The 24,136-nt window shown below is 31.8% G+C and overlaps 1 protein-coding gene across 1 annotated transcript; it reads left to right on the top strand.

Annotated features, from left to right (window-relative positions):
• The first annotated feature begins 2,822 nt into the window (after positions 1-2,822).
• On the top strand, positions 2,823-23,457 carry LOC136275898 (multiple epidermal growth factor-like domains protein 11). Its single transcript, XM_066086149.1, has 7 exons — positions 2,823-2,835; positions 4,160-4,276; positions 9,081-9,215; positions 11,595-11,732; positions 18,769-18,900; positions 22,630-22,761; positions 23,309-23,457. The coding sequence occupies exons 1-7, from the start codon at positions 2,823-2,825 to the stop codon at positions 23,455-23,457; spliced, it is 816 nt and encodes a 271-aa protein (XP_065942221.1).
• The last annotated feature ends 679 nt before the right edge of the window (positions 23,458-24,136 follow it).

Raw genomic sequence — 24,136 nt, 5'->3', positions numbered from 1 at the left:
TGTGTCAAATAGTAAATGCACATCTCAATAGCTTCTTACATGTAAAAAAATAAAAAAACATTCAACACACTAAAATGTGATTCTTTTCGATGATTCCATTAAGTTTTAAATTCTCATTCAAACCGATTAAAGTTATTTGATTTCAATGACAGCGTTAGCACACAAGAACACAAATGCATGTGCGATATTTTTTCTTTCAGGGAAAAAGGAGTGTGTCGTTATTATTATCTTATCTAAACCAGTATGGGGTAAGAAGAAGGAATTGTTTAAAAAAAAACAAACACAAAACTTAATGCCCCCCCCCCCCTTCTCCTTTTGCACACTCATACACAGACAGATACCAAAGAGAACACTGCTTGACATACATAAATGTTAAACATTTAACAATGAAAAATAATACAATAGAAGTTAAGAAAAATCATTAAACTAAACAGTGTCAAAAACTAAGTGTGTGTATACATCTTCTACATAAAGATATATGATGATGTACAATTGATGAGCAAAATAAAAGTCAGATCTTAAAACAAGTAGGAGTTACTAGTATTGAGAAAAAAATATGTACCCTATATGGAATATTTGCAACATAAATGATTCAAATCAACTGATGTTTTTCCCTTGAATTCTACTTATAAATAGCAAAAAAAATGGCAAGTACTATGTGTATCTCTTATAAATATTTGATTTGTTTTATAAAATAAGAACTTCCTAATTTGAAATATTGGGAGGAGGTAACAAGGTGAGTGTCTATCATGTATGAAATATTTGCAAAAATAAAACAAAAATACCATGATGTCAACATATTAAGTAAAATCCAATCGTATAAGTTTCTACAACTTATACCAACCTTTTCTGAATGAAAAAATAGACCTAGAGAAAGCGTTGATATTAACTTTCTGAAGTTGTCTTTCAAAATGAGTGCTCTTCCGTGCACTTGCGTAGTGTACAGAAGCATTATTATTCTTGGATTGTTTGATCCAATTAATTTTCTAAATTTAAAAAAAGATATTTAATTTTTTTTCGCATAGCATAAAGACATAATTGAGTAAATCTTAAATACAAAATAAAATCCTCTGTCGCGATAACACCATCCTACCGTATATAACTATTAGCGCCAAAAGGGGTCATGCTATACATTAATTGGGAATTCCTCATTAGAATTATGTGCTTGATTAATCGAATAATACATACATGTAGTACATGTAACAGAAAAGAAGATTGTCGATGAATTACTGTGTTCATTTAGAGCCCCACTTTAACACCAGAACCCCTGACCGATGAGCCATAAATTCACACTTTTGGAAGAGGCATTCTTCTCTATCAAAACCATGTACTTAGATAGCAAGGGACAGTTTCGATTAAAGTACCCGTCAATATTTTTGTAAAATTGAGAGTTGCTGTACTTGAAGGCTTATGAGTGTTGCTAAAATTCATGAAATGATTTTAATTATTATCATATGATTTTTAATGAATACCATTAATTAGAGGGGTGTCTCTTGTTGAAATTGATATGCAATATGTAGGCCCCTTATGTTAGATACATGAGAATCAGAAGTAAAATGCGAAACCTGCGGCTTTGACTGTTGTGCTGACATTACACAGTGAAATTGCAAGTTACAGACTGGATGTAAAATAACACGAAATTCCACAAGTAGGGGGATGGGACATTGTAAACTATACACCGGTAAGTTTCTAACATGTGATAGTGCAACATGCACGCGGTACGGAAGGTCAACCCTCTGCTGGGAATTAGCTGGGGGAGGTCTAAAAAGCTGAAAAATCATGAAAAATTAGCAAAATATGAAAGGGTCAAAATCTCATAAAAACCAGTGTGTATAGAATTTTACAGGTTTTGATTAGTAATTTTCTTCAGAAATTGGTGATTGGCCTTATAAAGAGTGAATTAAAGGTATTTGTGCTGAATGGGAACTGAGGAAGTTCTAGTTACAGAGATCCGAAGACATGCATCCCTTGGCTACAATGAATTGTATAAAACAAACTGTTCCCTGTCACCCTATAGATCATTTGGTTAATACTCAGGAGCAGAGAAGGTGCGCGGCTATGTTAAGGCTGTCCGAAGCTAAATATATATCGAAAGATGACACTACTTTAATTATCGAAAAATACTTTAACCGAGCGAGTTTCTTTAAACTTTTATTACATAAATTAACTGTGACATCCAACACTATATTTGATGTATTTTTGTGACGTCATCTATTTTTCTTAATCACGTGACGGGTGTATTCTTATACGGTAAATAATCTATAAAAATCGCATCGGCGCAAGTGAATAATGACATTAAATCAAAACTATTTTTATGAACAATCCTTCGATAAGTAATGTATTTTGCAGTTCTTGCTGGAGGTTCATATAAATATTTCGTTTATTTGAAATGTTGTCAAAACATTTCGCACCGCCATCGAAATTAGGCACATTTTTACCCTGTAGGCTCGATTTACACAAAATCCGGTCAATCGGTAGGTTTCCACCAGCAAGATTCACATTGGTACTTATTTTCTCTCCCGATTTCACGTAAAATATACTAAGATTGTTTTTATCTTTCACTTGCGCCAAGCCGTTTTTTATATGCATATACATATCACCATTCATTAGATTACACGTAGCAGGGGGAGTCTCAAAACCATTAGTTTATGAATAGTTATTTACCTATTACGAAGCTTTGCAACTGTTGATTTTGTTATAATCCATATTGGTGATATTGAATTTAGTATCATTACTGGCGTGTGACCAGTTGTCGCCGAGTACCATTTCTCGCCAGTACATTCTGACGTCATTTTATCAAAACATAAAATTATATGCTAAAAATGGCGTCACAATGTAATGGCGAGAAATGGTACTCGGCGAGAACTGGTCGCACGCCAGTAGTATTTGCAACAGTGTCTATGTAGAGGAATGAAGCGGTTTTATTATGCACAATGAATATCAATGAATATCACTTATAATGTTTCGATACATTCCCTAAGTACGATCGAAATGAATGCAGATCGTGACGTCAAAGTTAACAATGACGTCATATCTTATGAAGTACAGACAAGTGACTTTCTACATACCGCTGTGAAATTAATCGGGCAGCCTTAATATAGCAGCGTGATTTCCAAATATATATATATATATATATATATATATATATATATATATATATATATATATATATATATATATATATATATATATATATATATATATATATATAAGGGGGTGCAAACTTTATCTTTAGTTAAACCAATTGTTTTCTTTTTAGTCAAATACGTTTTTACGATGAAAACAAACATTAGATACTTTGCTGTAATGCAAAAAATACATGTAGGAATTTTGTCAAATACAAAACTATATCTGCATTTGATTCTGATTCATAACATTTCACAAATTCTTCAGTGGCAATATTCCTCAAAATATAGATATGGAATTCGTTTATTAAACGTAAGGGAGATTTTATAAAAACGATTCAACGCTGTGTAGCTGCTATTATCATTTTGTGATATGTTTATGCAGACACCGTCGACAAAGTCCGCAGGATGATAGATAGATAGATAGATAGATAGATAGATAGATAGATAGACAGATAGATAGATAGATAGATAGATAGATAGATAGATAGATAGATAGATAGATAGATACTACTGGAATTTAATCAATCCAAACTTGATTTAGTTTAATAAATGAATTTTCCATATATATTGACAAAACTATTACTCATGTTTAAGCTAATTTATGATTGCACCTATACATTATCTATTTTTTAAAAAAAAAAAGATGAATAATTTCTCTTTATAGGAAGGATGTCTTTACAATTTGCTGCCTTTTTCTTTTTTGTATTCCACTTTTTGTCACTTTTTGCGAAAACAACTGAAAATAAACGTAAATATGGCTAATTGAATTATAAGGACATTTCAGTTAAATATTCAACAACAAAAAAAATAAGTATGATCGCCATCATCGTATATCTTCATGTTTGATTTTTTGTTTTAAATTGATTTATATGATCACATAAAAAATATTGTTTCCATATTTGTATCCAGTATCATTACTATCAATAAACAGATAAAGTTGCAAAACTTATGTTTGAATATAATTAACACCGATTATTGCATGTACTAGTAGCTGATTGTGTTTTATATGTGTATAGTTTTTATTTTAACAGTAAACATAGCCTTTAATAAACAAGCACACCAGCGGTACCAATACAAACCAGGTGACGACAGATATGACGCCAGTAACGCTGTGGACGGACGTAAATCAAATCTGAGTGGGCTTGGAGGTCAGTGTGCTGTAGCATATGACTTATCAACCGTAACCTGGTGGGTGAACCTGACCAGTATCCATAGCCTCCATCACGTCACCATCTAATTTAGAACAGAGAACTATAAAGGTTAAGTCACTAATTTTGATCTTGCAAATAAGTATTACTTTTAAAATATTGCACACTGCGTTCATAATACTTTTGTAAAATTTATTTTTAAATCAGTATACCGTATTTTTTTTTTCATTTATTCTTTTCCGTTCTTTTTATTTGAATACCCGGAAAAAAATAATTTGCTCAGATTGTAATGAATACATATATTAAAGAAAAAAACCTATTTTGAACATAAAATGCTAGTTTTGTTTTAAACGCAATTTAAAGGTCGAAAGTTGTTGCTCCTGTATTTTAACTGAGGGAATAAGATAAATATATCATTTCATATACATTATGTAAGTATTCAATTTGATTTCGATAGTGTGCTTTACGTGTGAGCACGCAAGTGAAATAAGATATCTCAATAGACGTGTCCCTCAACTTTTCCTTAACCCCCAAAAACATTACATGTAAGTACAGTAAATAATCGAACAGAAAATTGTGGTTTAGTAATTATTTATTGTAATATTTTATATTCTCTCTCTCTCTCTCTCTCTCTCTCTCTCTTTATATATATATATATATATATATATATATATATATATATATATATATATATATATATATATATATATATATATAATTCTGTAAAATATATGTATGAAATGGCTGACAAAATTCCCAAAAGTAATCAATGAAACTTATCTCTTTATTTTATATCAAGAAATTTGCATGTAAAGTATCAGGCATTCGGCGAATTCTACTATAAGCGCACTCATTATGCTTCACACTACTTTGCTAACTATGCAGTGACAGTTTTGTGTAAATGAATTTCATCTTTTGATGCATTTTTTAAAAGATTTAATCTTTTATAAAGTGACATAATTATTCAATCACCTATTATATACAGTCACAGAATTATTCAATCATACTTAAATAATATTATTCGGGAAGTATTCTAGCTTCGCCTACAATAAAAGTAAAGTTAAACTACACTTGTATCCGGAAAACATTAAAACATTGCAAATTATGCTATTTGATGCATGTTGTAGTTTCGGCATAACATTAACTTATTTCATAATACTGACAGTTTATATCACATTCCGATCATCTCTTTAAAGGAATAATTTGATTCTGTGCTGTTTACCGACCACTTTAAAATTACAGCGCCTTTGAACTTATATGTGCATATGGCATGGAATAGCGATACCGATTCAGACTGCTCAAAAATAGAGTAACACCGCACTTCGACGATTTAGTTCCTCCACTTAATATTCCAGCTATATCACTATTTTATTATTCAAAATTGATGATTCATTGATAATGATGATAATCCAACGTCAATTGTTACTTTGTACCATAATATACAATATGTAACAATTTGTTGTGATAACCACCCCATTTCCACAGTTCAAATATGCCTAATCCATTTTTAAATCAGGAATACAAACGTGCAATTACTTGAAAACTCTTGACCACTATTCCTTAATCTTGCTCACTGATGCTTATTACATCTTATATAATATTTTCATCAATTGTGGATGTAAATGCTGACGTATTTAACTTGCATTTGTTAATATTGTTTTAACCCTTGATATTGCGTGTTCTAATTGTCTGCACTCTTTCGGAAAAGGCAGTTTTCAAACCCTAGATATGTCTGATGTCATGACGACATGCAGTTATTAATGAAAAATGGCTAGAAAAGTCATTATAATTCAATATCCGTGTTGTGTTATAAATGATTTTTTTAAATATCTGTTTAAGTTAGAACTTGTTGCACAATACATATAAGATAAATTTGAAGAACATGAAATATGTTTATATATAAAAGCCGGAAATTTTGAAGATTATATACATATCTATTAACTTAATCCTTATGGTTTAAAAATGAATTGACATTCTAGACACACTATATTATTTTAAAAACATTGTATGCAGACGTTATATCATTTAAATATCAGTATAGCTATTAATGTCTTTTGTTTACACAGTGTTAATATATATCAACTCATTATTTATCGATTATCAACGATAGAAAATGAAAAAAAAAATAAGGATCAATAAAACCGACTATAATTATAAATTAAATACTTTGTAGAACAAATGTTTACCAGCAACCCAAAAAAAATCGTGACATATTATTCTAGATTCATTTTGCAACTATCCTTCATTTGTTTGTTCGTATGAATCAAACTGCAGTATTATTTTACTTATTTTCAATGTGTAAAGACACATGTGAAAACCAATATTTTCAAAATTGTATGAAAATCAAATCAAACAATACGAAATACCACACTCAATATTAAAGTGCATGGCACGACTTTGTGTTTTAAGGGGAATGAAAATGAAGAGATTTCAAGCCAAGCTCTCAAGTTTGACAAATAACATATTTTTTTTTTTACAATATTACCTTAATAGTCAACGAATTTGTATAACAGATTAATAAAAATCTTTCAAAAGGAAACCCTTAATTTAGAAAAAAAAAACATGTTATGATTCGGGCAGTAGAGACATATCTTGCAAAATATTGCCTGCATATCCCTATAATGGCTATGTGGATATATTCGTTATTTCGTCGAATATTTTCTTGCTTTTCTGTATGAGCTATGTAGTCTTTTTTCATCAATTTAAACATTTGCCTCAAAATTAATTTTCTATGTGGTATATACATGTAACAAGCTACATAAAAAGAATTGCGATGGAACCTACGTATTACATTCTAGGTTGTTTTTTCTACCTGTCAAAAATGTTAGAGAAGTTGCGATTGTTTTATTTATATGATCTTAAAATTTTACTCAATGCATCAGATAAAAATAGTTAATAATATAAATGCCAGCAGGTTGTTCAATTCACAAATGTTTTAAACTAGCAATTAGCGATGTGTTTATATAAAACTATTTTTTTTTTTAACAAATTAACAATTGTATTGTTAAATCATATCCTAAATCAACTATTTTTGGATGCAAAGACATAACATATTATATATATACAAAGAATCATTCTTGACAAAATTTACTGATCTATATCTGTATTGTACACATTTATGAGAATGCCTTGTTTATAATGTTGATTGCAAATGTAAGTATTATAACAGTTCTAACAAAACATGGAAGTAAATACTGTTCTAAATAAGGATGCGGGAAACTAAGATTGGACGTTGGATAAATATTGGGCGTAATTTCGATGCTATGGAGTGATAATTCTTTCTAAAATAATTTAATTGCCCTGAAATGTTTACACACTCAATGCCTCAGTATTCTATATGAACATGATTATGAATTACATTTTTAAGATCGTCACAAAGCTAAAGAGAAAGAGAGTCGCGAAAACAGACAATTAAATAATTGTGTTTATATGTAAGTTCCTGATAATATCTAAAAAAAAAAAAAAAAAAAAATTGAAAGCAATTGCTAAGACCTAGGAGCCCTAAGCTGAAGATTGCTTTTCCACATTGTCAAAGACTGTTTAACTTCTGTTGAAACTATAATAGAAATACCATATGTTGAAAAACGTTTTCACATTTATAGAATAAATGATTATGAAATTAAATCCCATCCATAAACTTCTCTCTCATCGTTTACGAGTTCCTATACACCGGATATGTATGAACTGATAAACATTAATAATACATTTATATGTACATATGTAAATATTTCCTAGGGCAAAACTAGCGATGGTCTTTCAAAAAAGTTTATACATGTACATTCGAAGCATGTCATCAACATATAAAACGTTTCCTAAAAAAACTTTACCAAGATGTTACAGTATACAACTGAAATACCCATGCTTAACTGAGGTGTTATCGGTACGAGCGGGTGTCTGCAGAACGGGATCCGCGTTTTATGTACTTCTTTCGACATTTTGACTGTGTTTTCCTTTTTTATTACGTATTTCGTTTGTTTTTGCGTATGACATATATATTATTTGTAAAAAAAAAAAAAATCAAAATATAATCACATTCGATATATTGTCATGTTTTGCTTAATAAGTAATCATTATTTGTTTTTGATGTTATCATTTTTTTAATGTCTCACACATTGTATTATAAATTCAATAACTATTTGATTTATTTCTGTTTAGGTCCTTATGACTGGGCAAGGTTCCGTGCAGGATATTACTTAGGATTCTCTCTGTATATATCAAATACCACAGATATATCCCAAGGAACGTTGTGTTTCAAGGAAAAGAGCTTCACAATACACACAATACGTTCTGTCTTTACAACAAATTGTCTCTTTCATGGACAATATGTTATCTACTACAACGAGAGACTACCAGGAGTTGTCTATCCTGGCGATTATCAAAGTACTGTTTCGGATGACTTATGTGAAGTGGAGGTGTATGGTGAGCTTCCCAAACAATGCATAATCTCCCTTATATCTTCAATTTACAACAGTTAATAATTAATACTGACCCCTTTGTCAAATGTGTTGATGACGTAGCAGGATTGGCATTGTGATAACAAAAAAAAGTAATCTTACATAACTTAGGTTAACTTTGCTTTGGTAACAATAACAAATGTACTTGTGTTTTCACACATTTTTTTTTATGTTCAAAATAGTTATTACTATTTCTTTATGTTTAAAAGCTAAAATTCATATTTAACTGTTATTTGGTAGTTACTGATTCCTTGGTGGTTCGTAAATCTCCTGGTTTTTTTGGTGATTGGTGTGTTTTTTTTTTTAAAAAGCTTTGTTAATAGTCTGGTAAATATGACTTTGTTGTAAAGGATGCAATGCTACTGGGTTTTACGGATCTAACTGCTCCATTCCCTGTCCAGATGTCAACTGTCAGTACTGTCACATAGAGACGGGCGCCTGCCTGGGATGTAAACCTGGCTACCAAGGTCACCGATGTGAATTAGGTAAATTGTTTGTATATGATGTAATAATAATTACTATTTCTTATTAATGAATGTATTATATGTGTGTTTCTTCAAATGTCAATGAATTTGAAAACAATAGTTTTATTAGGAGGAAACATAAATATAACTCAGTATAAATAGATTAATATTCAATCGTGTTGGCTTGGCAGAAAACAGTGCATTGTTAATTGTCTTGAGAGATAAATTTGTAAGTGTTGCAGGTTGTAAATTATATGGTTGTTTTTATGGTAGTATACATGCAGTAGTTAGATTTCATCCATTCATTCATTTATCATTTTCATTCATGCATGTATAGATTTGTATTGGTTGAATTGTCTCGTTGGTATCACATGATTGTCGAGTATGAGTTGTATCCGTGTGGTCAGATATTGTTGTTTCTTGGGGGTGTAATATAATGATAAAACCAGTAGGTATGGGGTATGGTAGCTAATTGCGCATGTGTAAATTTTTCAATTAGTTTTCATACGACAACACTTCAACGATGTATGATTTCCTGCTATACACCATGACTGTTGAAGTAATTATAGAAACTCCTTCCGGAATCTATGTCCATATTTTTTTTTTCAAATAATTGAAAATTAATATTTAGTGTTGTGTGAGTGAATTGTACGAGCGTTTCATTTTCATTTTAGATCACCCTCACTTCATGTTGCATTTATGTTTCTATATACGTAAATCAATCATCTGCAATTTACCAAACTTAATCCTCCATCAATGGATTTGTGTTGAAATACCGTATAACGGGTAATTTTTACTGCTGTGGTTTTTTACGAATTTGGCTTAAAATAGGGCGATTTGAATTTTTACGCGTAATTTTTTTTACGAATTGGACATGTCCGTAAACAAATAAAATCATCTGTGGTAAAAGAGGGGACATTTTTACCGTGACTTTGTTACAGTTAACACACATACAAATCAGAAAACCGTTTTTTGTTAACGAGTCCTTAATTATTATGATTGTGTTTATTGATTTACCTTTATTTCATATGTGATATACACTTTACTTATTCCTATTAATATGGGCACCATGTGCTCGTCCCAGTTCGATTTACCGGGAAAAAAAGAAAGACAACTCCATTTCAAAATGTTTCTCTCTCTCCTTTTCTTTCTTTCCCAACCAATAGAGACAACTCCATCTCAAAAATCAAAGTTTTTTCTTCACATGATATAAAACACAGGAAAAATCGCAAGATTAAATATTAAATAAAATCCTAGATAAACTAAAGTACATGTTTAATGGTGCAATACGAACTAGTCTATTGGTACTATATTAAAACATTTCTCGTTATAAAGGTTTTGCAGGTCACTGTGCCATTAAAACAAATTCTGTGATAAAAACATGCATGTAGTATATCATGCCTACACCGGTAAACGCAAGCGTAATCACTTTTTCAGGACATCGAAAATTCCGGTTTCTTTAAACCCACCATTCATATGTTGAACATACTTGGTCTTAAAATTACGAACAGTACATTCAGATATTCCCGAAAAATCAGAAGAAAATTTATTAATCGCTTTTAAGGGTCGCGTTTGACGATAGCGGCACGATCGGGATCGGTGTATTTAGTATAGTTTCCCCTTTTCGGTGTTCTTGGTGGAGAGTTGTGGCAACCGATTTATTTAAGGCAATTATAACTTCCTTTCGAATAATTTCACTAAGCGATCCATTTGTATTTGGCATTTTAGATACTGGTTTAAAATAGCTTCGTATCCCCCAAATAGCTATTGACAGAGTGATTGAAATCTAGTTACATGTACTAACGTGGCTCTAATATACCTACATACAGCCGTCAGGGACTGAGCTGAAGGTCATGAATATTATTCTTATACGTACGGTGTAGAAAATTTAGGTGCGGTGGTTTTTTTTTACTTCTGTAAAAATATACGCGTTTCATTTTTACGGATTTATAAAACTTGTAAAAAATAGCAGCACGTAAAAAATACCCGCTATACGGTATATTTTACTGATGAAAGACCCTATCATAGAAATACGTTCAATTATAAATAGTCTGTTTGAACTATACCCTCTCATCAATATCTGTAACGCTAAAAAAATACGTTAACAGTATTTGAATGTGTTCTGCAAAATATCAAACATATTATTATTGTAATTATAGCCTGAAATTTAGAGAAATAATCTATACATTTTTGCAGTCTAGTTAGATATGAAACTACATTAATTATGATAGTTACATTTCTAAACCATCCACAGAGATCATTGTAATTTTTGCGAATGCATAAAATAAATGTTTTAACAAATTTAAATTAATTAGTAATAGAAAATCGGGTACATCTATGTAAAACAATCTAAAAATGTCTATGGGTAAAGTTTCATGTTTATTTTTTGTTTTATTTTAGGATGTCCAACAGGATTTTATGGTGTTGACTGCGGTGAAACATGTGGAAACTGTCGTGACATAGGTCTATGTGACCGCAATAATGGATCATGTTTAACTGGATGTGATGCTGGTTATAAAGGGGATTTATGTAGAGCGTGTAAGTAGATATATGGCCATATATTTGGCAAAAAATATGCATCCATAGAATTGGAACTTAGATAAAGAAATGAACATACAGACACGAGTTTATTAAAATTATAGTTTAACAGTATTTAATCATATAAGAAACATACAGTTTGTTTCATGTATCAAATCAGCTTCTAACCGTGGCTTTGTCAGTCAGAACTTTTAGAAATGCATCGATACATAAAATCAATGATTTGTGTAACTGTTTAGGATGGGCTTGTGGCTGAAGAGCACATGATGAAGCTCTGATATTCAGTTAACTGAACATCCTTAAAAGTAACATAAAGGTGACTGAATAACAAAAATCTGCTAATCAGTAGACTTTACAGACTTTGGAGGTAACATTCAGTTGAAAGGAAGGTAGAGTTTTATTTTATGATGTTTTTGTAATCATTACAGATATTGATCATACTATGTTAAGAATGCGAATAATTGAAGCAGGTTGTGTGCAAGGGGGCCTCAATTATTTCTATGACTTGTCTTTTAAGAAAAAAATACATTCTGTGCATACAAGGTTAACTTAAGGTAGACCAAATGACTTTTTTTTTTTTTTACACAGTGCGATAAATTCCCGGTTAAAGTTTTGTACACATCAATTGCCATTTGAGATTACGAGTAAATAATGTAAAGTATTGTATAAATAGGTTCGGCGCCTTTAGTACAAATATATTGCCTTTTTTCAAAAGGAGAGGAAAAACACTAATAAGTAAAAACCTTGCCGGAAATGAAGTATACATATACACTGTAGCAAAACTTGACACAAACACCCTTAGGAAAACATGATTCACATTTGTAAAAATTAAGGACAACGCTCTTTTAAAAAGGAAGATGATTAGAAATTAATTAACAAGAGGCCCATGAGCCTCATCGCTCACCTGAACAGCAGTTCCTGGTAACATTATATTTCGTAGCATATACTTTTTTAACAGTTTATATTTTAAACATTGAACCCCTTTCTTTTTAATTTACAAATTAAATTTTATTTTTATCGGGCACGATATCCAAATTAAATGTAAGCGATAAACTAAAATAATATTTAGTGAATTTTTACACCTTATCGTATTCATCCGTCATTTCTTGATTAAACAACCTTTTATACTTATGCAATGAGTTGTCAATAATCAGGGAGACACCGTTAGGTTTTTTGGTGCACATTAGTTGAATAAATGGAACAAAAGTCATGCAAACATTTTTCCTATGTATTTCTATGTTAAACTTTGAACCCTGCCTGGGGGCCCAGATTTAATCCGAGGGTCACGATTTTTACAATATAGAATCTTCACAAAAATGCAAGCTTTTGTGTAAAAATTGGCATTTCTGGTGGGGTGGTTCTTGAGAAGAAGATGTTTTAAACATTTTCCTATGTATTTCTATGTTAAACTTTGAACCCCGCATGGGGCCCCAGTTTTGGTCCAAGGGTCACGATTTTTACAATTAAGAATCTTCACTATATATACAAGCCTTTGTGTAAAAATTGGCATTCTGGTGCAGTGGTTCTTGAGAACAAGATTTTTAAAGACATGCACCCTATACTCACTGTATCGCAATTATCTCCCTTTTCAAAAAGGGCTGTGCCCTTAATTTTTACAATTTATAATCCCCTTTCCATAAGGAAGCTTTGTACCAAATTTGGCTAAATTGGCCAAGTGGCCTTTGAGAAGAAATTGAAAATATGAACAATTTACAGACAGACGGACGGACATACAGGCGGACGGACGGACGGACGGACGGACGACGGACAACAGGTGATCAGAAAAGCTCACTTGAACCTTCGGATCAGGTGAGCTAAAAGGTTCGTGAAATCTTAAAAAAATCTTCTCCTCAAGAACCATTTGGCCAGAAAAAGCTGACACTTATGTGGAAGCATTATCAGGTAGTATGGATTTAAAGTTTTGAAAATCACGAACCTCAGGGGTATGATTGGGCCACAATTGGGGGGTGGTGGTAATTTTTACATTGGAATATATAGAGTAAATAGGTATTTCCACCTTTCAGGTGAAAGACCTCTTGTTTTCTTTATGTTTTTAAGTCTTTCCACCTTTCATGTGAAAGACCTATTGTATTTAGGTCTTTCCACCTTTCAGATGAAAAACCTTTTGTTTTCTTATGTTTTTTATTAGGTCTTTCCACCTTTCAGGTGAAAGACTTTTTGTATTTCTTATGTTTTTTTAATTTTTTTTTCTCTTTTTTTCCGGGGACAGCTTTTTTATTTCAATAGATATTGAAACAATGTTTTCTTTATGTTATTGGCCATTAAAAGTTATGGTACCAAATGACCCTTTGCTTGATAACTCCCAGAACTTACACAATTATTGCCCTTGTGTACAAAAAGCTTGTTATCACTACTCCTCTGAAACCATAAGAGATAAAAACTTGGAACTTTTACCTATGTCTTCAGTACACTTAGAGGATTCTTCAATCTATCATATCGAAAGGATCTGAGCCCCCTTCTAGTAGTTATTGCCCCTGAAAGTATTTACATATCTATAAAATCACTTCCAATTTTTTTTCTTATTTGTCATATAGACTTCGGACCACTTTGGATAGAAGCGTCTACCTTGGCCGAACAAAATGACATAAAGGTCAAAGGTCAAGGTCATCTGAAAATCTCTTAATTAATGAATTTTTGATCTCTTTTGTTTAATGTAGTAAAGAAAAACTTGTTCATGGATGTAATAGGGCATCTTAAAGCATTTTAAAATATATCCCCTTGGATCCTTCTTTTATATAGTTACAGAGTTATTGCCCCTTTTGCACGAAAAGCTTGTTATCGCTACTCCTCTGAAACCATAAGAGATAGAAACTTGAAACTTTTACCAATGTCTTCAGTACACTTGGAGGGTTCTTCAGTCTATTCATACCGAAAGGATCTGAGCCCTTCTTCTAGTAGTTATTGCCCCTGAAAGTATTTACATTTCTATAAAATCACTTCCAACTTTTTTATTACTTATCATAGAGACTTCGGACCACTTGGGATGAAAGCGTCTATCTTGGCCGAACAAAATGACATAAAAGTCAAAGGTCAAGGTCATTTGAAAATCTCTTAATTAATGAGCTTTTGTATCTCTTTTGTTTAGGATGGTAGAGAAAAAATTTTCATGAATGTAGTAGGACATCTTAAGACATTTCAAAATATAACCCTTTGACCCTTACCATGTAACAATTATAGAGTTAATGCCCCTATTGTACAAAAAGCTTGTTATCGCTACTCCTCATTAACCGTTAGAGATAGAGACTTGAAACTTTTACTAATGTATTCAGTATACTTAGACGCTTCTTCAATCTATTCATACCGACAGGGTCCAAAGTCCTTTTCTAGCAGTTATTGCCCCTGAAAGTTTCGAACATTCAATAAAAAACACAGATAACTTTTTAATCAATAATCATAGATACATCGGACCAGTTGGTATTGAAGCGTCTATCTTGTCAGATGAAAATGACATAAAGGTCAAAGGTCAAGGTCAAGCAATAACAAATTGCAAACTTAATCATTTGACACTTTGTTTTATGAAGTAAAGCAGAAAAAATACTTTATTCTATTGAAGCAATCTTATATCAAACATAAACAACAATGAGGTGGAAAGACCTCTAATTGTTCGAGAACAATTAGTCTACTAGTTCTTATTATTTTTCTCTATTTTCCAAGGGACAGCTTTTTTATTATAAGACATATTGAAACAATTTTGTCTTCATATAATTGACCATTTAAAGTTATGAAACCAAATGATCCTGTTCCTGATAACCCCCAGAACTTACAAAGTTATTGCCCTTGTTTACGAAAAGCTTGTTATCGCTACTCCTTTAAAACCAAAAGAGATAGAAACTTGGACTTTTACCAATGTCTTCAGTACACTTAAAGGGTTCTTCAATCTATGATACCGAAAGGATCTGAGGCCCCTTTCTAGTAGTTATTGCCCCTGAAAGTATTTACATATCTATAAACTCACTTCCAACTTTGTTTATTATTTGTCATAGAGACTTCGGACCACTTGGGATGGAAGCGTCTGCCTTGGCCGAACAAAATGACATAAAGGTCAAAGGTCAAGGTCATCTGAAAATCTCTTTATTAATGAGTTTTTAGATCTCTTTTGTTTAGTGTAGTAAAGAAAAACTTTTTCATGGATGCAATAGGACATCTTAAGACATTTTTAAATATATCCCATTGGCTCCTTCGTTTAAATAGTTACAGAGTTATTGCCCCTTTTGTACGAAAAGCTTGTCATCGCCACTCCTCTGAAACCATAAGAGATAGAGATTTGGAACTTTTACCAATGTCTTCATTACACTTAGAGGGTTCTTCAATCTATTCATACCAAAAAGATCGGAGGCCCCCTTGTAGTAGTTATTGCCCCTGAAAGTATTTAGATTTTAATAAAATCACTTCCAACTTCTTTATTATTTATCATAGAGACTTCGGACCACTTTGGATGGAAGCGTCTACCTTTGTTGAACAAAATGACATAAAGGTCAAAGGTCAAGGTCATTTGAGAAGCTGTTAATTAATGAGTTTTTATATCTCTTTTGTTTAGGTTGGTAGAGAACAACTTTTTCATGGATGTAGTAGGACATCTTAAGCCATTTTAAAATATAGCCCCTTGGCTCATACCTTTGAATAATTACAGAGTTATAGCCCCTTTTGTACGAAATGCTTGTTATCGCTACTCCTCTGAAACCATACGAGATAGAGACTTGGAACTTTTACCAATGTTTTCAGTACACCGAAAGGATCTACAGCCCTTTCTTTTATTGTTAGGTTTACTGTTTATATGATTGTTTAAAGAATATTCACTTGGCTCAGTTTTGTTCATAGTAAGTGGAATAAAATTCAGAAAAGTATTTTAATAAATCTTTACGATATATATACATGAAATTCTTAAAGAAATGGCTTGATAATAAAAAAAATCTCTTTAAAAAGCATTTATCAATTAATGGCTTCGTGGTATTCCCATTTTATAGTACAACATGTATCATAGGTTTATAAATGCATGTATATCTTATCGAGCAATCTAGCAATTCATTAAAAATATTAGGTGGAAAGACCTCTAATTGTTCGAGAACAATTAGCATACTAGCTCTTCAAATAACTTCTTCTCAGAAACCAATTAGCCATGAAAGCTGAAACTTATGTGGAAGCATCCTCAGGTAGTGTAGACTTGAAGTTGTAAAAATCATGACTCCTTAAAAGGGGGGTGGGGGTTGCTGGGGGCACACTATGGGGTCAAACATTTACATAAGAGTATACAGATTAAAGGTTTTTAAAGTCTTCTTCTTAGAAACCAATTGGCCAATAAAATTGAAGCTACTGTTGAAGCATCCTCAGGTAGGATAAATTCAAAGTGTTTAGATAACCAGGGGTATGATGGGGTCACAATAGGGGGAGGGGATGAGGCAATATTTTTACATAGGACGATAGAGATGGAACTCTTTAAAGAGTTTCTTCTACAAAGCCAATTGTTTAGAAAAACTGTAACTTTAGTGGTAGAGTTTCATTTTGTGATGTGATAGTGAAGTTTCAAATACATTTAAATCAAACTTTTGAGGAGGAGGAGGAGGAGGAGGAGGAGGAGGTTGGGGCAACACTGGGAATGAAATTGTACAAAAAAAACAAAAAAAAATCAATGGCTAAAAAAATTGAAAATGTTATCACATATGGTTTTATTAATATGCAGGCATTTTGACATATTGGCGATTCTTTAAGGTTTCACACAATGCAGATCTGCCATTTAGTTAAGTAAATTTTAAGATATTGGTCGAGGGCTGATACAAGCTGTGATATGGAAAAGGGTATCTATCATCATATTAATTACATACCTAGTTACAAATTTAAAAAGAAAACCCATCAACTTGAACAAATTGATTATTCATATTATTTGAAAATGTTGGTCTAAAAAATGCATAAAATAGTAAACTCATATATTTATTTAAAAATGTTTCATGTATGTGTCATATCTTTATTCATTTCAGTGTGTCCCTCAGGATCCTATGGTGTTGCATGCAATGCATCGTTTGAAAGCTGTCTTGACGTAAACCAGTGTGACCATGTTACTGGGGCATGTTTAATTGGATGTAGTGCTGGTTATATGGGGATTTCTTGTAAAACAGGTGAGCAGATATTCCGGATATTTTACAACACATACATGCGTATGCAAGTACTTTCATTGATAAAAACAGAAATTGAAGCACAACCACGAATGAATATGTGCACAGTGATTTATTTAAAAGGACCGTGACTCGATTTGAGCCCATAATGTTTTTTTTTTCTCCTGATGTTTTACATGAATAAAAAAATGTTTAATATGGGTATTATTCATGCTTTATCAAGTTTGGAAAGGATATCTAGTTGCAAGCATGAACAGATTTGTCATAATAGTCTACATAAACATTACATCACTTTATATTGTTTGTCACAGATCATTTCGTAAGAAAAAGGGAATTTTGTATTTTAAATTATTTGTAAATAAAAAAAAAATGACTTCAGTTTCGTTTACAAAACAATGAATTCTTACCTCTGTATATTGCTTATTTCTTATTTAACTACCTGCTTTCAGATTTTAGTCAATCATCAAATATGCACATTTGAACTATTTTAAACATGACCAAAAAAAATGTTTTTTCTCTCAAAATGTGACTAGGTCCCTTTAAAAACGAGATGTCTATGAACCCATGCTCACTATTGATGCCCCTGTCTGATGTGAATATATAAAATAAGGAAGGTCTTCATTTATCAGAAAAATGACATCCGATTTATCAAAAAATAAATCCAACCATATGCCCCGCGTAAACAGAAGGTGTAGTAGATTTTAAAGCAGCGGCGATCAATAGTCGGTGAAAATTCTTTGACAAAAAACTGTTGCAGGCAGACAAACAGACTGACACACAGATAGGCAGGGATACAAAGGTTTAACACTATACCCCCTCTTCGTCGGAGCTGGTCTGAAACCTTTATAATTGATAATTATAATAAATAAAATGCAGTTAAATGTGTTTTTTTCTCTCTCAAAATCCAGATTGTTCACACGGGTACTTTGGCCAAAACTGTTCGGAGAAATGCATCGACACATGTGCAGGATGTAATAATATCAATGGTTTGTGTGAATATGGATGTATCCCTGGCTGGAAGGGAGACGTTTGCACTGAAGGTGTTTCTCATTTTTTAGAGAATTGTTCAAAGAAGAAACATGTACCTTAACCTTCTATCTTTTCGTTTGTTCTACTTTATTTGTAAACAACTACGTCATGAAGCATTATGATTTCGTCAATATCATCATGTATTATAGAATGAAATATAAATTGTGTTATATCTTCGCAAAAAATATTGATAACTATTTTAGCTTCTTCTGTGATATTTCATGAATTGCTTTGTTTTAACTTGTAAATATATCATATTACCTGAATTTTGAAATATGCTTTCTTTTTGCTGACCAAAAGTAAACGATTCAAAACATCTTTGAGCTATTTTCGACATAATTATCCGTGTGTCAGTTTCAAGAACAGTGTACATTTTGATGCGATATAAATTACAAATATTATTAATATTTTTCTTTAGATAAATACAGATTTACACATTAAAAAGGAAATTTTGAAAAGAAAGATAGAAAAAAGAAATAGTAAGATTACAGTGTTAAAACACCAAGATATTTTAGATCGCGTGACCGACAGTTGCATTTATGTACAGTACCGATCAGACCCAACCAAACAGATTGTCAACTCCAACTTAACCCTGGGTTTACTTTGTAGGTTTAATCTGGGTTTACTCTGGGTAAACTAGAGTGGACCCAGAGTAAACCATGAGTAAACCAAAAATAAACCCACACAGAGAGTAAACCCTGATCAAAGCTGTACCCCTGACAGCAGACGCTGCATGTGTAATCTAAATATAAAAGAACAGGAATAAAAGGCAGTAAGATAAAATACAGGTCTGTTTCACGCGTCAGTGCGTACATTTAACCCCAAAAGCAATTCTCGAGTAAACCCAAAGTAAACCTGACTGGACCCATATTTTCGAAAAGTAAACACGGAGTAAACCCAGAAAATAAACCCGGGGTTTTTTGTAATTAAAACTCTAGTTTTAGGTTCGGTCTGATCGGCTTTGTATATCATGCTCTTTTTGTTCGAAGAACACTCTACTTTTGTTCGTGCACAACCTTTTAATTATAAACACATTTTTTTTAATTATTGACATACTAACATATTGGTCGTAAATAAAATTCATCTGTTTAAAATGCATAATTTATTAAAATAAACAATAGCAGATCATCATTTTACGTGAATCAAGCTTCTTCAATATAGTTTTAAAGGTATTTGAGGACAAAAGTGTGTTGATCATTAAAAAATGACATTTTTTATTATTAAAAATAAGATTTTGGTAAACGTTTTGTTTCTATAAGATTATAAAAAAACAGAGTATATAAATTGTTTTAAGTGTAACTAATGTTCACAGAAATTGATTGTCCGTACCTAGCCAATTTTACGCAAAAATTGCAAAAATTATACATTATACATGTATAAATTATAATCCTTTTAGAATGTGAAAGAGGTTCGTATGGTGTTAAATGTGAAGAGACATGCGGACACTGTCGTGATGTAGACCAGTGTTTTAATAAGAACGGATCTTGCTTAACTGGATGTATTGCTGGTTTTAAAGGAGATTTGTGTAAAACACGTAAGTATGCAATGTCAAGCAACATGCTTAATTAACTGCACAACGTACACTACTTTGAATCACACGGTTTGGTAAAACAATATAAAACGTGTGTTAATGTTATTTCGTCTACATGATGATTTTCTAATGTGTATCATCAATATAAATTACATTGATTTTTGTTAATTAAAAGGATGTGATAGAGGTTTTTACGGCAAGAGCTGTAAAGAAATTTATGGAAACTGTCATGAAATCAATCAGTGTTTTTATGCAAATGGGACATGCTTAACTGGTTGTGATGATGGTTACCAAGGATACTTGTGTAAAACACGTGAGTAAAGATATACATTTAACCAATATTGAACCAAACAAAACATTATATTGATGGATGAGAACGTATAGGTTGATGAGGTGTTTCACATATGTAACATGTATTGAAGCACAACGCGATAACGCTTTACAAGATTTGTTAAGGCGATACTCTTAAATAGCTCAATTCAATATTGTATTAAAATAAGCGTTCTGCTCCACATTTTTTGGAACTTTTAGTCATTTCAATATCTAAAGCTGGTCATTGACCACTTTTCCCCCAAAAATGGTTGGGAAGCAGGTTGTGAATATCAAAGAAATAAGTTGTTACATAAAAGTTTGCAAAAAAAAACTAGGGCATTCTGTAATTCAGTTAACTTTTACTAAACTGAGGGGAAATACTGGTTCAAATAGGGTAGAGAGTCTGTTGAAAATAGAGCAAAATCTGGCCGATCTGTTATTTCTATAGGAAAGGCAAAACTAAGAAAAATAATTGAAAATGACTTCCGATACAAGAGTCGTGATATTGACAAAGTTATTGGCAAATATTTTTAAATTCATTAAAAAGTCAAGTTGCAAAAAATGTTACTGGTGACGAAACACGCATGGGTTCACTATTTCTAACTAGTAAGAAAATAGAAACACAGTATTGCTAACTAAACACGATAGAAGAAATATAGTGGCCAAAAGAGCACGATTGTTATTATTACAAAGGTTTATTTTTTTTTATTTCATAGTGTTCTTATTGTTTAGCCGTACAAACAACTGTGCCATTGAACACGTGTTATACTATGGAATCGTCATTATTCGTGGCGGACCAATGTTTACAATTTACATCCTCTAGAAATAATATAAAACCATTTGTTTTATATTTATCAAAATTATATCTATTACACTACAGTCAGTTCAAGCATATCTTTTACAACACACACCATATCATAGCATAGCATTGAAATCTCATAGCATAGCATTGATATCTCTTAGCATAGCATTGGAATCTCATACCATAGCATACAATCTCATAGAATTGCATTCGTCATATCATACCATAGCATACCATAGCATAGCATACAACATTATTTTAACTCGGTTTTAAATGTTTCTGTTTGAAAAAATAAATGTTTACATGATAGATTTGTGGTAAACTTTGGCTTTTTATTATTTTAATTCAAAATGTGTGGAACTCTTCTGTATATGGAGGCGTTTTTGTTCAAATCTCATAGCATACCATAGCATAGCATTGCATACCATATCATTAAGCCCTTCATTTCAATTTCTCATAGCATAGCATACAGATCTCATAGCATAGCATACAAATCTCATAGCATATCATTAAAATCGCATACCATAGCATAGCATTAAATTGTAAAAGATATGCATGAAATGACTGTACCAACAAAACTACGTCCCCTCGAACCAGGAAAATGTTGGCTACCTACGAACATTGACCTCAACGATTAAAATGATTTAACAGTAGTTCAGTATTACCGAGATGTTGTACTTAAAAAAAAAACTTAGTAATTGCTATCATAAGAGCGTATTCTGTCAGGATTTAGGCATGTTTGTCTTTTGTATGAAAATGCTATATTGTATGCATTTGAGCTTGTGAAGCAGTTTTTGAATCCGGGGAGGTCTATCTTTTTGCCACATCCATTGGCTCAAACCTCCGTCAGTGTCTTAGAGGCTCACCTTAATGCCTCAGAAATTGATTCGGAGGTTGAAATTATGTATCTCAAACTGCGAATAATACTTTAAAGTGACGTAATGTCATTTAACTATTTTAACAAATGCTTTTAAGATATCGTACAAAACACATAACGATCAACCGTTGTGTAAAATATTCAAATATAGTGTAATACAAGTTTAAAAATAAGAGTTATGTTTTAATTTTCACTTTGGACATTTTTTTTTCAACCAGCGTGCCAAAGGGGGTATTTTGGAAAGAACTGTTCAAAGACATGCAAGAAAACTTGTGTTAAGTGTAATAATGTCAATGGTGTTTGTGATACAAGATGTTTACCGGGCTGGATAGGGAACCTTTGCAATAAAGGTATTATACTAATTCTTATATGTATTGTAATTTGTTAAGTTTTTTGTTGCTGTCTTTTACTGCTTAATCTATATACCAGTACAACACATTTCTGTGTGGTACATACGTTTGCTTACTAAACACAATTTGAACAAACACTATGTAACGCCAAGCCTGTTATTTTTTCAATGGGTGACGAATTGCTATTAACTGTCGAAGCATGGGACATGACTTAAAATGAATCCAAAGTAGAATATATTGGAAAAGAATAAAAATACAGAATTTGTAATGAATACTACAGGCTTTTTTAGATTGAAACCAACAACAATTGAAAGTCTATTATCATAAGATCATGGTAATTACTTTATGCAATACAAATGGTGTTGAATCATTTCCCTTATCAGATTGTTTTTAATGTTTGGGGTTAAAATTGTTTCGTTTGATTTCTTTATTTCTTCTTGCTAACAAATATACACCAAAAAGACATTTCAAATTGAATAAGTTTATCCTTACTCTTTTGTGTATCTTTTAAATATCAAACATGTATATCTCATATTTTTTATTACAGTTTGTCCTGCAGGTTCTTATGGTGATGCATGCAATGAAACATGTGGAAACTGTCGTGACGGTAACACGTGTGACCATGCAAACGGAACATGCTTAACTGGATGTGATGCTGGTTATGAGGGAAATTTCTGTAAAACATGTGAGCAATAATTAATCACATATTGTCAACAGTTACTTTTTTTACTATACAAGAACGATTAAAAAACGTGAATATACACCAACTGATTCGTTAAGATAATAAATGAATGATATTTTGCAAACATTCAAGTCATCTTCGTATTCCAATATTTTTGAACAAGCTTGCCATCGTGGATTTTTCGGTTACGATTGTTCAGAGAGATGCCTCGACAAATGCACCGGATGTAATGCTATCACTGGTTTGTGTGACTCTGGATGCATACCTGGCTGGAAAGGCTACTTTTGCAATAAAGGTACTGGTCATAATATTTATTTTTTATATCCTGTGAATTTTTCAAACTGACTAATAGAACGCGAGTATAAAGTGAAGACTTGCTATATATAAATGGCTTTTTATGTCATTTATAGATGCAATTAGTGAGAAACAAAATAACATAAAATAAAACTGAAAGATGTAAAAGTTTATTTTAAAATATACACATAATTATCAGATACGATAGCAGTTGTTGTTTTCCGATGGACATTTTGCTATTCTCACAACTGTTATCTTTAAAATGGATATGCAAATACATATATTTCTGTTGGGCCAAATTGAACTTGTTTAAGGCAAACAAAAATAATACACTTTTATAGTTTACGCTCATTTTAGAATGTGACAGAGGATTCTATGGTTTAGAATGTAATGAAACAT

The sequence above is a fragment of the Magallana gigas genome, chromosome 1 (assembly GCF_963853765.1).
Source record: "Magallana gigas chromosome 1, xbMagGiga1.1, whole genome shotgun sequence".
Lineage (NCBI taxonomy): Eukaryota > Metazoa > Mollusca > Bivalvia > Ostreida > Ostreidae > Magallana > Magallana gigas.
This window is presented reverse-complemented; position numbering and strand designations above follow the sequence as displayed.